At 33.7% G+C, this 16,335-nt stretch overlaps 1 protein-coding gene across 1 annotated transcript in view; it reads right to left on the minus strand.

Annotated features, from left to right (window-relative positions):
• The window catches only part of SEMA3D (semaphorin 3D), a 244,030-nt gene that overhangs the window by 13,665 nt on the left and 214,030 nt on the right, over positions 1-16,335 (minus strand). The window contains exons 12-17 of the mRNA XM_072653228.1: positions 12,779-13,001; positions 10,839-10,927; positions 9,085-9,126; positions 7,456-7,613; positions 4,762-4,826; positions 687-826 (exon numbers count right to left, since the gene is read on the minus strand). Coding sequence (XP_072509329.1) covers positions 687-826; positions 4,762-4,826; positions 7,456-7,613; positions 9,085-9,126; positions 10,839-10,927; positions 12,779-13,001 — 717 coding nt within the window. The remainder of the gene's footprint in view (positions 1-686; positions 827-4,761; positions 4,827-7,455; positions 7,614-9,084; positions 9,127-10,838; positions 10,928-12,778; positions 13,002-16,335) is intronic.

The following is a 16,335-nucleotide window of genomic DNA, read 5'->3' on the forward strand; positions in this document are numbered from 1 at the left end:
TTTGTGAAGGAAGCCTTGCAAAATTATATGCTATATTCAGTGATAGAGAAGTTCTAAATACAATGAGGCAAAGGAAGCAAAGATCATGTTTATTTTGCATTTGATTCCGGTAATTTCTTCTTATAACAAATGTCAGAATGCATCCATATCACATATATGTCAGTTTTATTGTTTTCATTGGAGGGAGGAGGGTAAAGTTGGGATAGTGTGGGTTGTGGTGGTGACTGTTTTATCAAGGGTGCATGTTTCTGGTCATTCTACACTTTGGTTGTGCTTTTTCCTATAATCTGAAGACTATCTAATTTAGAAAAAAAACCAAAAACACTGCTTTTTCATTATTATTTTTGGCCTTGAAAACAGGTAGAGACACTGCCTTGAAGAATCTATGGAAATGCAAAAAGGTAAAAGGTTCTCTACGAAATGCTTACTTTTAAATTCCATTTGCTTGTCAGAGTATTTGATCAAAATAATGGAATAAGCCCATTTTAATTTTGAAACCAATATAAAATTTTCACCGTTAGTCATAAAACAAATTTTCTTACCTCCAAAGAAATTAGAATACCATATGATGCTAAAAGCAACATATTTTCCATATAGCAATAACCTGTATCTTGGAGATTTAAAAAAATATTCTGATGATATTTTGCTCAGGATGATTATTCCTTTCCTTTGTGATTATAACTTACCTCCTCTCGATGCTCTTCTCCAGATCGCTGGATATACCACTTAATAGATGCTTGCTGGGATTTAGGAATACATTCCAGAAAGGTTGAATTAAATTCAATGCCAAAAATCACCTTTTCATCAGCAGTTTCATGACTAATGCCTGGAAAGCAAACATGGTATAGGAGATTAACCTCGACCTGATTTTTAAAGCAATGGGAAAATGGACTGATTTAGAACAGATGCTGTGAGGGAAAGAATCATACTATATTATTAAAGGGAACTTCACATTTTGTTTAGTATCAACTCTGTAATGGACTGATTTAAAAAAAAAATTTAAATTCTATGCCAGTATTTTCAAACATTTTTTTTTACCAAGTGAATACATATTTAAAATAAAATGTTGTCAATAATCTTATTGAGAAAAACTACACAGAAAGACTTTAGAATTCTTATCGGTGCAGTGATAAACCACAGGCACAAAAGAATGAAGACGAAACATGCCAAATGATGAACTTAAAATGTAATAGATACATTTTTCAGACATGGTTAACATGGAAATTTGTTTTGCTGAACTACATAGATATCTATTCAAGGATTTAAAAAAGGGAGGCAGGACAGGACAGTAGTGGGAGGGAAAGATTAATTAAAGAAATTAAAATTAAAAGAAATTAAATTAAAAGAATTCCTGTTATTTGAACACTTAAAAGGAAATAATTTTTAAAATGTAGTCAAAACAGAAAGAGTTCCTGTACTTGAAAAATGAACTTTCTTCCCTGAGTTAGGTAAAACTTAAAAAAAAACTTTATTATTTTCCCCTAACGTGAGCAAAAAGAAAAATAACTCATACCAGTAGCCTTTTATCTTCCTAGTCAGTCCTGGGGGGATAATAATAGTAACAGCTAGTATTTATTTAGATCTCTTAAGGTTTGCATAACACATTATAAATATTATCATCTCATTTTATGCTCATAAGGACTTGAAAATGTAGACACTATTATCATCTGCATTTTACAGGTGAGGAAATGAGACAGAAAGATGTTAAGTGATTTGCTCAGGGTCACACAGATAGCAAGTGTTCAAGGCCATGTTGGAAGCCAGGTCTTCCTGACTCCAGGTCCTACTCTCTAACACCTAGCTGAAAATATGCTAAATGTTTAAAGAGAGAAACATGAATGTGGTTTAATGATAAAAGCTATCAAAATAATTCATAATGTTTACAACTTAAAGATATGGAAGAGCTTTCATTGTTTTCTTAGAAAAAAAAATTATCATTAGACAGAAATATGTAAAACCACATATGTGTTCCAATACTCAGAAAATGAGCCTTACCTTCTTACCCATCTTTCTATTTTAATTTTCGGAAGAAAAAAGAAGTGGAAGTATTTTTCAAGACTCTCTGTTGTAAGTGCACGTGCAGGAAGCAGTTAATGGGAAAGTTTCTGAGTGGTGTAGAAGACACCTTATTCTCTTAAATCAGTTGTACCATCTGTAATACATTCATTCCCAACTAGCCAAAGCCTGTGTCTCATGTGTGATCTCAGATCTAGAGCTCACCTTTGATCAAACAGAAAATGACTACTACAGGGTCAGATGAGCCTGAATATGTACATATATTTTTTGAGTAAAATTTTCAGATATCTCTTCAGCAGAGCAGCCTACTTAGAACATTAGGCAGATGGCTAAGGAACTAAGAATGGACAAGAACATTCAGCACACAGAATTATTAAGAAATCCTTAAGGATATGTACAAAATCCATTGGGTTATTTCTTGCAATGAATTTCTTTTCTTCTTCATCAATTTATTGTTGTTTTCAAGTCTATAATATGTACCCATAAATTACTCCTTTTCCAGCTCCCAATGAATGTCTTCTATTTGAAAGCTGTGGTCTGTCACAGTCAACAAAATATCATATTCTACATTTTCTACAGTTACAAAAAAATGTTTCTTGAGTCTCTTGATGCCATTTATGATGGAAAAGCGAAAGATCATCAAAAACATGAGGACATTTAATACAGTCATCATCGTATCCCTGTGGGAATAGGATGTGATGACATCAAAAGGATTACACTAATTATGATGAAGTGAAGAAATATTCTAATGATCTGTTTTGGTTGTCACAATGCAAACTCAAGGATGCAAGGAAAGATTAAATTAAATTTATTTCATCAACTCATTCAGCTTAATGGAACATTTTGTTGAGTGGAAAATTCTGTCAGACTAATTGTTTGCCTGAAATGATCAGTTGCTTGACCAAATTCCCTTCCTTAATTCAGTCAGTGTAACTAGTATTGTAGCATACATACACATTTTGATTTAAAGATAACCCAGAATTTAACTCTGTTCTCAATGATATTCCTCTTGCTATATGTTTATCTTAAACACAGCATCTGCATACAGACAGACTATCTGATTTCTTCCTAGCTTATAATGGTATAAAATTGCATTTGATATTAAACTAGGATAAACTATAAATTAATATACTTGATTTAAACATAATTTAAGTGAACTTTTTCTTTCTCAGATATGAAAAAATAACATTTTGTACAGCAAAACACTTAAACTATTTCCCTTTAAGGAAAATACATCATCACTACATTTTATTGTAAAATTTTGCTTGGGGACTTAAGATAACAAAAGTTGCAGTTATGAATTCAGAATGGCTTTTCTCCCTCAAGTTACTGTGCTGTCTCCTGTCTCCTCTTGGGTGCCTAGCTTCTAGGGGGAAAAAATGTTTCCTGCCTTCTGTTTCCATTTCTTCATCATAAAGTTACTTCCACATTCCACTGCAATCCTGCTTCTCTCCCTATCACTCTATAGAAACTGCTCTCTCCAAGGTTACCAGTGATGGCAATTGCACCACTCAATGGTTTCTTCTCAGACTTCATTCTTCTTGACACATCTGCTCTTTTGCACTCTAATGACCATCTCTTTCCTCTTGAGATACTGTTTTTTTCATTGGATGTCACTTTTGGTACATGCTGATCCCCCTTTCCTCCATGTGCATGACTGGGATAGTTTTTCCCGTGCCTCATATACTAAAAACTTTTTGCCTTAAAGGCCCAACTTAGGTGCCATCACCTCCATGAAGCCTTATCTGATTTCTCTGGCTAGAAATTATTGTTCCTTCCTCCAAATTCATATACCACTCCCATGAATCTCTCCTATTCGCTTAATCATATTTAGTATGTATTATAATTATCTGTATATGCGTCTCATAAATCATTAAAGTGTAACTGCTTCAAAGTAGAACATACATTATTGCTTTTCATCTTTGTATATACTCAGCACCTAGCAGAAAATACATAGGAAATGTTTAGTACATGTTCACTAATCTGAATTAATTATATTCACCTTGTGACATCCTTTGGATTATTTTTTAACTTCCCTCTCTGACTAAATAAGTTCAACATTCAGCTGAAGGGTTTGTAACATCCATATAAGCATACGTTGGTTTAGAGCTGAGAAAGCAGGAACTCATAACCCTCAAAACACTGCTGGAAGTGCTGCGTATATCATATATGTTTGAAAAATGTGAACCGAATGATAGAACATGAGCTATCAGAGCCTCTGAAGCCATGTTTCTAAGACTTTGTACGAAGCTTTTTTTTTGCCCTTTTGGTTCCTCCTTTAAGTTTGCTCAGTCTTGTTAGTTTGGGGAGTACATCTAATTTTGTTTAACAACAAAACTTCAAATTTTTTAAGTGCAAATTGGCACAATATAAGAAAAGCAGATAGAGAAAAATTAAATACAGAAAAAAATTAAGAAAGAATGATTACTAAATAATTTGCAAAGGCAAAGTGATTCACTGGAATATCTCCTTTTAAAATAAGTTACAAAGACCTAATATCTAATATCTTTATAAACTTAGCTCTGTGAGTACATTTCATGAGTGATTTGCCCTTCAATAGTTCATTACTATATTTTTAGGAATGTATTTTGTGTAAAACATATTACTGTGCAGTATTATGTAAAAGTATATTGAAAAAACTGATTTTCTATGTTTCAGGATAAAAATGAATAGAAAATGCATGCTCAGGTTTTAAAGGGAGAAAACCACAAAAAAAATGATTAATGAATAAATATAAAAACTTACTGTCTTCTACATCCCAGCATTGAGTAATGGGGTCCCCATATTTTACATCTTGCCGCCTAGCTCGCCTATGAAAAGTGAATTAAAATATTAAAAAATCAGTAACAGCTAATTAGACTTAGAACTCAACCATGTCTAATGCAGAGGAGACGGAAAGGTGAAGCAGCATAAGTAGTAGTAGCAGAAGCAGCGTAGTAGTAGTAGTATTAGTAGTAGTAGTAGTAGTAGTAAAGAGGAGAAGAACGAGGAGACAGAGGAAAAGGAGAAGGAAGAGCTGTGGTAATGATAATAATAGGCTACTTGGTGGCACAGTGGATAGAGTATTAGGCCTGAATTAGGAAGACCCGAGTTCAATTCCCCCATCAGATACTTATTGACTATGTGACACTGAACAGCTTATTTAATCTCTCAAGCTCCTCATTCAAAAAAATGGGGGCAATAAGAGCACTTACCTCAAAGATGTGCTTTGAGAATCAAATGGGATAATATATGCAAAGAACTTTGCAAATGTGTAGAAAAATTGTAGGCTATTAGTAGTAAGAAGCAGCTAGGTGACAGTGGATGTAGTACTGGACCTTAAGTCAAGACCTGAGATCAAATCTAGTCTAAGAAATTTACTAGCTGTATGATTCTGGACAAGTCTCTTAACCTCTATTTGCCTCAGTTTTCTTGATTATAAAACGGGGATAATAATAGCGCCTACCTTCTAAGGTTGTTGTGAGGATAAAAATTAGACAATTTTTGTTATGCTTAGCATGATGTCTGGCCCACAGTTAATTCTACATAAACGTTTATTCACTATTCTCTCCTTCACTTGTAGTACTAGCAGTAGTAATAGCTGATATTTAAGCAGTGTTTCAGAGTTTGCAAAGTGGCTTATTTTTCTTTTTCTTTTGAACCTCACAACTACCCTGTAAGATGGACAAATGAGGAAACCGAGGCTCAAAAATGTTAAATGATTTCAGGATCCCCTAGACAGTTGGGCAAGACTCAAACATTTTACCATTTGTTTACTATGGACATGGTGTTGGGGAGGTCAAAAAATCATAATGGAACTGACTCAGTCTTGGGAAAAACTAGAAGAGAAAATATGAACTACTCTAAAAGTCAAGAATGTTTTTAAACCTTGGCTTTTGTAAGTTACAATCAATCCATCATTTGTTATTGGCCAACAAGCATTCTTGTTCTTTCACTTCTAGAAAACTGTCAGGATCATATATTTTCCTACTAACCATAACAAATTTTGTTTACATATCTACCTCATCTCTTAATTGGAATAATTACCCAGTCTCATTACATTTGGATATTTAATATCAGAGATTAAATGGAGATCATCAACCATCCCTTAAGGATTGTGTTCTTTGTCCTCTTTGTTGGGACTGCTTTGTCGCTGCCCAGGAAAACATGGACAAATGGTGGCAACTCCAATCTCCCTCCAATGTAGAGTAAAAATATTAAAATGCATAAAATTTTAAAAATCATAAACAATTCCTACAAATTTTACCCACAAAATAGCTTCTACATATGACTTTCAGGCCATTTTACAAAATTTGCACAGATTACCTAAATTGATTCAATTTAAAAAATGAAACTTTAAAGAAAATAAGCTTTGTCTTTTTATTAAGCAAAGTGTTAACTTTTTTTTCTAGGTTTGGTGGCACAAGCTTGTAATCCCATCTACTGAGGAGGAGAATGCTGGCCATTCTCTTGAGCACAAGAGTTCTGAGCTGCAGTAGACTAAGCCAAGAGGGTATAGAATATTTGCACTGAATTGAGCATCTATGTGATAAGCCTCAAAGAGGTGTGGTGGAGCCTACACATTACCTAGAGAGGTACAAACTACCTACTTTCCTACTAGGTAGGAAAGGGTGTACAGCTCAGAGTTCCCAAATTAATTGCTACTGGGATTAGATCTATGAGTAAACCTTGCTTTTCTAATTTGATCAAGCTAAAAGATCCAAGAAAAAAAAGAAGACAGGAAGGAAGGAGGGGAGAGAGAGAGAAAGGACGAAAAACATTTTCTAAATAGATTGAAGTTTTCCAGAACAGTTGATAATTACATAATCACAAATAAATGATCAAACAAATAAATGAATAAATTTACAAAGGCAAACTCAATACCCATCAAAAGATATTTGATAGTATTCTCCATAGGTACAAAAAGGAGTTTTAAATAGTCCTTAAATGTAAATGACTATTATTTCATGCATATACACTTGTAGCAATATGTGTATATGTGTATATATATATATCTTATAAATATGTCAATATATACTCTACATATATACATAGAATACATATACTCTATGTATTCAGAAAAATGTCAAGAAAAACACTTTTAAAGTATACAAGAAGCAGAATTGTCAGAATTATTTTATTGAAGTGAAACTTTATATCTTACTATTTCAAAGTGCCCTACTTTAATATTGTTAGTTAATTTAAAGTAAAAACCTAAAAAAGCATACATATGAGTGAGCATGTATGTACATACACATATATGTATACACCTCAATATATAACAAATAATTATATGCAATATAAAATACATATGTGTGTGTGTGTGTATAAAGATACACAATTATATTTTTTAAATGTACCTTTGGTATATGCTATACTTCACCTATATCTGCTCTATCCAGAATTTTGGAAGGTGCTCCCCACAAACAAGGAGTTTAATGAACCTTTTAAGTCTCTTACCTTTTGGAAGTTGGTGCATACCGAGAACATGCATTTCCATCCCAAGCACAGTAGGGATCTCTGGCAAGGCAACAGTCTGCACAGGCCTTCCCATACGTATCACATCTGTGCAAAGAGAGCTGAACCAATCCATCTCGGGAACCAATGTACAATTGTTGCTGCAAATCAGGCAAAGCAAATGAATTAGAAGAATCTTTCAGGTCATTCTTAAAAATTTTCCTTCCCCACCCCCCGCCCCCCAAATACCACACTCATTGGCCTAAACATTACTCTGGTTCCTAGGGCTTCCTGCCCATTATAAAATACTTGTGAAGAAACACAAAGAAGAGTGAAAAAAACAGTCAATCACTTTCAACTCTGGCAGACTGGGTGGTTGGCAGGAAGTCTATGGTGGTACAGGGACAGCATTCTGTAGAGCTAATGTAACATCGGCAGAAATTTAAGAAGGCCAAAAACCACCTGCTAGACTGGAGGAATTAAGATGTCAAATTTTTCCTTAATAGTTGAAAATGTACATTGATAGGTTATATCAAGTGCAGATGCCATAGGCAAATCTAATGATGAGAAGTATCTTTTCCTTTATATGGTTACTTCCATGTAAACGGATCACAAAGGGCTTTATCAACTTTGTCCATGGAATTAACAAATCACTTTATTAGCTATTGGAGTGTTGATCTCTCTTGTGAGATAATAGAAGATGTCAGAGTTCTGGGCTAAGGCTGAAGAATATCCGATAAAAATGGAAACCTTCAAGGAAGTTGAGGAATTTGAGCAATAAAATCCTAGCTTGACTTTTGTGAGTTGTGAAAATTAATGTACTTATTCTTCATCAGTATAGAATGCTTTAATCCAGGTCAATTACCTTAGAAATAAGGATTGGTATATCCATCACAGTTGCATTACAAAACTATCACAGGAGGATGGTGGCTAATTGCCTATGTAGTTAATGGTGTATGCATAGCACATGTGTGTGATGATTTTCTTGAGCTAAAAGAGGGTCTAGTTTCCCTCTCTGGGATGATCTCAGAGTCAGAACCTAGAGAAATAATCAGTGTGTGACTTACTAATATTCATTTGTTTTGGACGAGTTAAGACAGGTCAAGACCACACCAGAATTATCCTAACTCTGACCCTAGAGTCATGATCATTTAAGAGGCCAGAGTAAGAGTAGTTAAAACTATTTTGTCTCACTTGAATCAATTGAGGCCTAGAGTAACATTCCAAAGAAGTAGGCAGTAAGCCGTAGGTTTCAAAATCATTAGATATTCCCTACGGAGTCCAGCATTGTCACTAACCCCTACAGAGGTCAGTGGGAGCTTGACTAAGGAATTTTCAGGCCTCCATTTCAAGGGCAAACAGGAGAGGAAATTTTCTTTTTTTCTTATTTGTAAAATGTAGAATTTCTAGTAAAACTGGGGTAAACAGTGGTTGATAATTGGATAAAAGAGAAAGACACTATGTACCAAAATCTTGCTCATCACTTTCAAATGCATTGATTTTTTTTAACTTTCATTTAATTTAACCAAAATTAATTGCCAACTATGTGCAAAAGTATCTCAATAATTCAAAAAAATCAGTCTTTCCTTAAAAAACATCTTATCTCTTCAATAAAATAAACTTGGAACTTACTTGCTTCAAAGACATCTCCATATTCAAAATTAATGACGGATTCTGAAAAAAGAAGTTAGGGATTGATGAGGATACATACTATTATGTTTTCCACCACTTTTGGCTAATCAATATGATATCAAATACTTATTAATTAATGGACTAAACTTCAAAATCCAGTTAATCCATTAACATGGAAAAGTAGAAATTGGCTAAATGTTTTAGGATTGGATTTCTTTTGCTCCCTTCATATGTACATTTTTTACTATTAGAATGATATTTTTAAAAAATATTCTATGAGTAAAACTATTCTACTGTGATCATAAAGGAAACTGTTTAGCTTTTAAAAATTTTATCATTTTCTTGAAGACTTTTCTCCCCAAATCTACTTTCCTTAACTGTCTTTCACATATTTTAAGACTGCATAAACAAATATCCTCATAATTGCTTATTATTACCTATTAAACTTTTCAAGTTTGACCATTTTATTATATTTCATTTCCTAGAGTTCTCCCTTGGCTAATGGTCACAAATGACATTTATGACCTCATAGGAACCGCTTATAAAATTTGGGTTTTTTTTTTTGAGATAACAAGTCTAAGACTTATTAAATTTTTCACCACTGTTATTATCAAAATATAAGCCTGTTCCATTGGAACTCAACATGTTAATTAATTTAAGCCCTTCATAGAAGAGGGTTTGGCTCTTTCTTGAAGTATTATAGGTTTATGTGGAAACAGCCACTTTACAAAAATAAACACATCCACAGAAAGTATTATAGGTTCAAGGAAGAATAACAAACACATTTAGATGATGAAAGAATGGTATATTTCTCCAGATTTGCTCTTATGTAGTACCTCAGTGTAAGAAAATTAGAGAAATCTATTTTTAATCTTTCCTTAAGAGAAAGCAATAAATTAAAAATTAGGTGGGACGAACAATAACACAGACACAATTTAGAATTGGTTTTTAAGATTGTTTCACTACTATAATAAGGGTCAATATACTGAAATTGCAAAATTCCTAAAGATATATATATGTGTGTGTGTGTGTGTGTGTGTGTGTATACAGCCTACTGTGTTCACACATTATTCTTCACATATATATATATGAATATACATATGTGTCTGCATATATATCCATCTGTCCATATATATATATATATATATATATATATATATATATATATATATATATATATATATATATATATATATATGTATATGTGACTTTGGAAGATAGTACAGAACAGAAGGGCCTGGTGTGCTATGGTCCATAGGATCATAAAGAATCAGATATGATTAATGATTGACAAAAATGAGTGTCTCACGCACACGCACACATATATGGTAAATACATATGTGTGTGTGTGTGTATATATATATATATTGTGTGTATATACACACATACACATACATATTTTTCCCCAGGAAAGAGGGGGATGAATGATTTACAAACCCTCCTATAATTTACTCCATTTCAATTAAGAAAAATACAAAAGTAAAATTTGTATTTTAGAAGAGCATCTGGAAAGTCATCTGACATGGCAATTCTGGCCTTGATTGTCTTCTCAAAGACTATTACAGAGAGGCATCCCCAGAAGCTTCTGATTCAGTGGTATGGCACACAGGAAGGATAGTTCTTTTCTAAGTATTAATTGTAATTGGCTCCCATCAGGTTTTTTGTGGGGGGAAAGGGGGAATGCTTCAAAGAGCACTCACCCAGGGTATGTGGGAGGAGAGAATGGATGATGGTCCTATGGATTTGGATCTTACCTTAAATATTTGCAGCTCCTCCAGTACTACCTCTTCCATATCCCACTTCTCCTTTGCAATGCTGACAACTTTTAGTACAGTCCCAATATCTAAAACAAAATATATATCAATTACGAACCTTTTTTTTCTACCTTCTACCTTTAGTATTAACACATTTCTAAGTCTTCCTACTACTCACAGAAGTTGTCTTTAAATATCTTCAAAGAATCCAGACAAAAATAAATAGAATATATGAGAAATGATGTATAAAATGGTTTAACTCCTGACAGAGTATTGGAAATTTTCTGTCATTCCCTAAAATAATACACACATGCAGGAAATGTTGAAAGATATGGTACTTTCAGTGTTCTTGACAATATGATTGTACATATTTGAGAAACTTGAACTTTCTCATATACACTATAAAGTTAGAACACAGAACAATAATGCCTTTCTGGATGTATTCATTAATGGGGTGATCATATAGGAACTGACAAATGCTTTTAAAATGTAATATTTATTCTTCATTTTTAATGGCAAAATTCAGGTTTGTTTTGCTAATAATCTTTATTCTAAATCATTATCATGACACAAAAATTCAATGACACTAACAAAGATGGAAACAAATCATAGGTTTGGAGCCAAAAAGGGAGAAAGGGGCCATCTGCTCCACACTTGTCATTTTCAGGTGAGGAATCTCAGGCCCACAGAGCTTACACGATTTGTCTAAGTTCACATAGGTAGGAAACATCAGAGCTGGATTTTGAACCCAGGTTCTTTTGGGCCAAATCCAACACTCCTTCTCTTGGCATTAGACTCTACTTTGGAGGTGGGAGAATGCACAACTGTAATTCACTTAAGTTACGTGCCTTTGCTGCTGCTTCCAGGGAAAGGCCTGTATTTCCCCTCCCCTAAAATTGTTGAGTTTACCTTGCAAAAAGATGAGGATTAAAAGGAAAATGAAAGTTTATCTTTGAAAAGATTAAAACTGAAATATACATATAATCTTTCATAACAATTCCATGTGTTATTCTCTATTTCAGGAAGACCACAAAAGGCTATGTTGGTAAATAGACTGGTGTACACAACATCTGTATGATAATGACCTTGAAGTGGGCAAATTTTTCTAGTTTTGTTTTTAACTTTTATTGTTCTTTTAACGAAGTTGTTCGAGGGATCTTTGAAATATTGTTTTAGATCCTTCTTCATAAATGTAAATACAAGGACATGTGTTTCCAGTACAGTGAGTTTCCTATTACTGTAACTGTCTCAGTTAAAACTATGTAGCTCCACCTGGTGGCTCTAGAATATTTTGGAATATTAAACTCTTGGGAGTGAGGCTTAAAGAGTCAGGAGATTTTTATGTAAAATGACTTTTACATATACCTTTTCCTAAATTTAAATTTAAATATGAAAATTTATTATACTTTTCAATCTAGTTATCTTGAAATTTCATTTCTCTAGAAAACACTCTAATCTTGGCCTTCTCTAATTGTATCTCCATTTTTTCTTTATTTTATTTTTTTCTGAACCATAATCCATTCACTTGAAATTTATTAATGTTTGAATTATGTGCTTTAAATCTATTCTGTTGTCAGAATCAACCTTTCAATCCACACTTTTATGCACCAACATTTGAGTTTTCTAAACTCATAAACATTCACTGAATAGGCAACGTTTCTAGTATATACATCATACTTTCCATATATCTTTCCAGTTGAAAATTAATCAGACATATGCATTGATGTTCTGAGGATGAAGATGAATTTAACAACTGGTATGATATTCCTACCAAGTCATATTGAATGTTTTTCACAGTCCTTTTAGGTCAAATGAGAAACAGGGTAATGCTTACTAGAGGTATTTCAGACCAAGGAAAATCCTTTCTTAACTCTTTTATTTTTTAAATTTTGTATGATTTAGTATCTTTTTAAGACAATAAAATTAAACTTCCAACTTACCTGTTCCTAGAAACATTACATCATATTGACCATCTTCTGCAATAACGTGATCTACAACAATCTGTGTCAATCTGTAATCCACATTAATTCTAGTAAAAGTAGGTCCTCCAGCCACGGGGTACACAGATTTATACATCACGGGATGCCTTTTTATAAAGCTAATGACATCATCTGGAAAATCTCTGGTTGACTTAATCAATGGATCATAGGTTCTGCTTGGGCACTGAAAAGAAAGGGGGAAAGTCATTAACTTCCCTCAACAATATATTTTACATGGTATAAAAATCATATTTACTACCAGCCAGTGAGGTTTCTAAAACCTTAGAATTATCATTACTGAGGCAATTAAGTTTGGCAAAATTCATCAGGAATGCTAAATGTATCCATAATGAATATTTAACATATCCAACATTCATTCTTCAGATCGATCTAAATTTGTGTCTATTCTGATCACACTAGGTCGGTATAGATATATATATGTATGCAAATATATAATACATACATATCTACATACATTTCTTTATATATGTATTTGCATATGCTCACACAAATACATACATCTGGGCCTTCACAACTGCTGGAATGGAGGTTCATCTAGTTGTTTTGATCTAGATGGAAACGTTAGACAATGCAGGAGAAGTACAATGTAGCTTTTTTCTTTTTTACTTATTTTCCTAATGTTTAAGGGCAATTTAAGCCTGTCTACTGGGTTTCTGAGATCACAAATGTGCAGAGTTGTTCTGTTCTCCCCTTGCCCCCAAATACACATACACCACACACACACACACACACACACACACACACACACACACACACACACACACACACACACACACACACACACTTCTTGCTTCTTCTTCCCCTTCAGCTTTCATTCCTAGTCTATAAATTCTTTTAAAACTTAAAGGTTTACCATAAATGGTTTATTTTTCTTCTAATTTTTAATTTCCTTTGGGGAAATAAAAGCTTTAAATGTGCGACTTACATAGTCAATTTTCTCAAATCTTTTCAAATGACCTTATGTCGCTAAACACCTGGCTGCTTTATTGAAGGAATTTTTACTACAGTGACAAAAAAGGTATAAGGGGAAAAAAGTCATTGATTTGGAGCCAGAACTGGAGACCTGACACTGCAACTTTTATTTACAGCTATATGCCCGCTGGCAAGTAACAACCTTCTAAGTCTCAGAAAAAGCACTCCCTATCTCCTAAGGTGAATGTGGTGATCAAAAATGCAAGTGAAGTGGTTGGTAAACTGTGAAGTATACACGTGGAAGAGGGGCTCTTGGTTCTCTATCACAAAATGGAGACTACAGAGAAGGCCTACTGACCAGCAGTCAAAGGAGCAGGTGCTTCATCATAGATCAAGTTCTATAAAGAGACAAGCCATTTAACTTCTGGAATAGCCTATCAGCTTGGAAAGGACCTTAAGGATCACAGTCAGAATCATTGAATCTCAGCACTGGCGGTAAACTTGGTGTTTGTCTGGTTCAATCAGTACCTTCCCACAAATCCCCTCTACAATTCCACTGCCCACTACTTCATTTTGTAGATGAGGAAACTGAGGCCTAGGAAAGTTAACTGACTTCTAAAAATCAAATATAGTGCTTCCATGGTTATCTGAGAAGTAAACTAATATGCTTAAAAAACTTCTACACACAGGGCCACTTTTAGGCAAAATTTGGAAGTGGTCATCCCATCACGGTGATTTCCTTACTGGTCACTGTTTTCTTACTACCATTCTTCCAGGACACTATTCTTTGCCTGATTCCATAGAATCTTGATTCTAGCTAGATATTTTAAGATTAAGAGCAACTTTATAAATTAATCTTTCCTGAAGTTGTTATTGCTCTGTACTGTCTGACTCTACATGACTTTGTTCATGGTGTTTTCTTGACAAAGATAGTAGAGTGCTTTGCCGTTTCCTTCTCCAGTATGTCTCTGGTTTTTTTTTTTTGTTTTTTTTTTTTACAGATGAGGAACTAAGGGAAACGGGTGAAGTGACTTGCCCAGGGTCACACAGCTAGTAAGCATCTAAGGCCATACTTAAATTCAGATCTTCCTAACTCCAGGCCTGATGCTGTATTCACTACACCACCTATCTGCCCCAAAGTAAAACAGTAGTATCTTAAAAAGTTATCTTTGCTATGAGATATTTTGATTTTGATATGAAGTTGTGGAAGATCAAAAAGTTGTTTCAGTCTTGATTTGGTGAAATCTTAAGCAAAGCAATGTAGAAATGATATTAGAAAATATCTTTCTGAAATCTCAGAAATAGGGTAGTCTCCCAGACTGCTTACTTGTAAAACTGCCTGGTGAGCATATATGAAGCAGGAAAAAAAAAAGATCTAGGTCCCCAGGTTATTTAAATTGTTTTTTTCTTGTTACTGACATGCTTCTGTACTTGAATTTCCATATGTCTATGTAGATAGATAGGCAGCCAAACAGACAGACAGACAGATACGTGAAGTTCTATCAATAAGCAACCTCATGGCTGTAATGAAAAAGAATTTAATGAAGCATTTCAGTTTTTTGTAATGGGAAAGTAACAAACTCTCACTGTTCTAGGCAACTATCTAAGACTCTTGCTTCAAGACTAGTAGCCCATTTGCATTGGCAGAAAAACTTCTGCACCAGTGAAGGAAAGGTGAAGGAAAATAAAAATTAAAAAAAATATGCTTTTATTATATTAAAACTATACCAAAGCCCTGAAATTAAAAAAAAAAAAAGCTACTGTGGGAGATATGTCAAATTGCTATTATATACCTATTTTAAGAGGAAAAAGTAATTTTAAGTGAAGGAAGTCTCAATTCGAGACTAATCTAGAAGGAAAATAACAATAGGAAAAGTTGGCTAAAGATTTTATTTTCATTTATTTTAAATAAATTAGAAAGTTCACCTTTGAAATGAAAGCTTTCCTTTCAATATAGATAAAATTTCAGTTGATTGGAAGAGGAAAGTAACTTTGTTTTAATCTATGGAATCATTTCTCATTTTTGAAGTGCTCTGGGTAACTACACCAGGAACTGAAGAAACCTTATGCTGCCCCCAAAAGGGCCAAAAAAGTAATCTTCTGGAAAATTTCCAATTCACATATCTATGTTCAAGGAATTACTTTTTGAGTTTGTAACAAATCCATTTCAAAAATAAGTCTACACTGCCCTCTGCAGGTCAAAATTAGAACAGTTAAATTAATGATGGTGTTTTTGAGAACCTGTTACTAGACAGGTAACAATTCAGTAAATGGTTATTTTCTCCTTGATTAGGTCACATTTTTGTCTGAAAGCACTTTTCTTTCAATATTTAATTTATTAAAATAAGTACGTTGTATCTGGGGGATATAAAGGCTTAGATATGAGTATATTGCCAGTTAGAATAATTAAACCTGTTCTGCCTCTTTAGAGGGTAACTGTAGAGTTAAAATAAAATGATGTTAAGTCCTTTGCAGACTTTTAAATTGTGATGTAAATGGCAATTCTTTATTCACATGCCCCATCAGGAAATCTCTTTCCAATTTATTGGTGAATTCCGGTTCTCATATAGTTTTACGCCCACATA

This window comes from Notamacropus eugenii, chromosome 3, assembly GCF_028372415.1.
Source record: "Notamacropus eugenii isolate mMacEug1 chromosome 3, mMacEug1.pri_v2, whole genome shotgun sequence".
NCBI classification, from domain to species: domain Eukaryota; kingdom Metazoa; phylum Chordata; class Mammalia; order Diprotodontia; family Macropodidae; genus Notamacropus; species Notamacropus eugenii.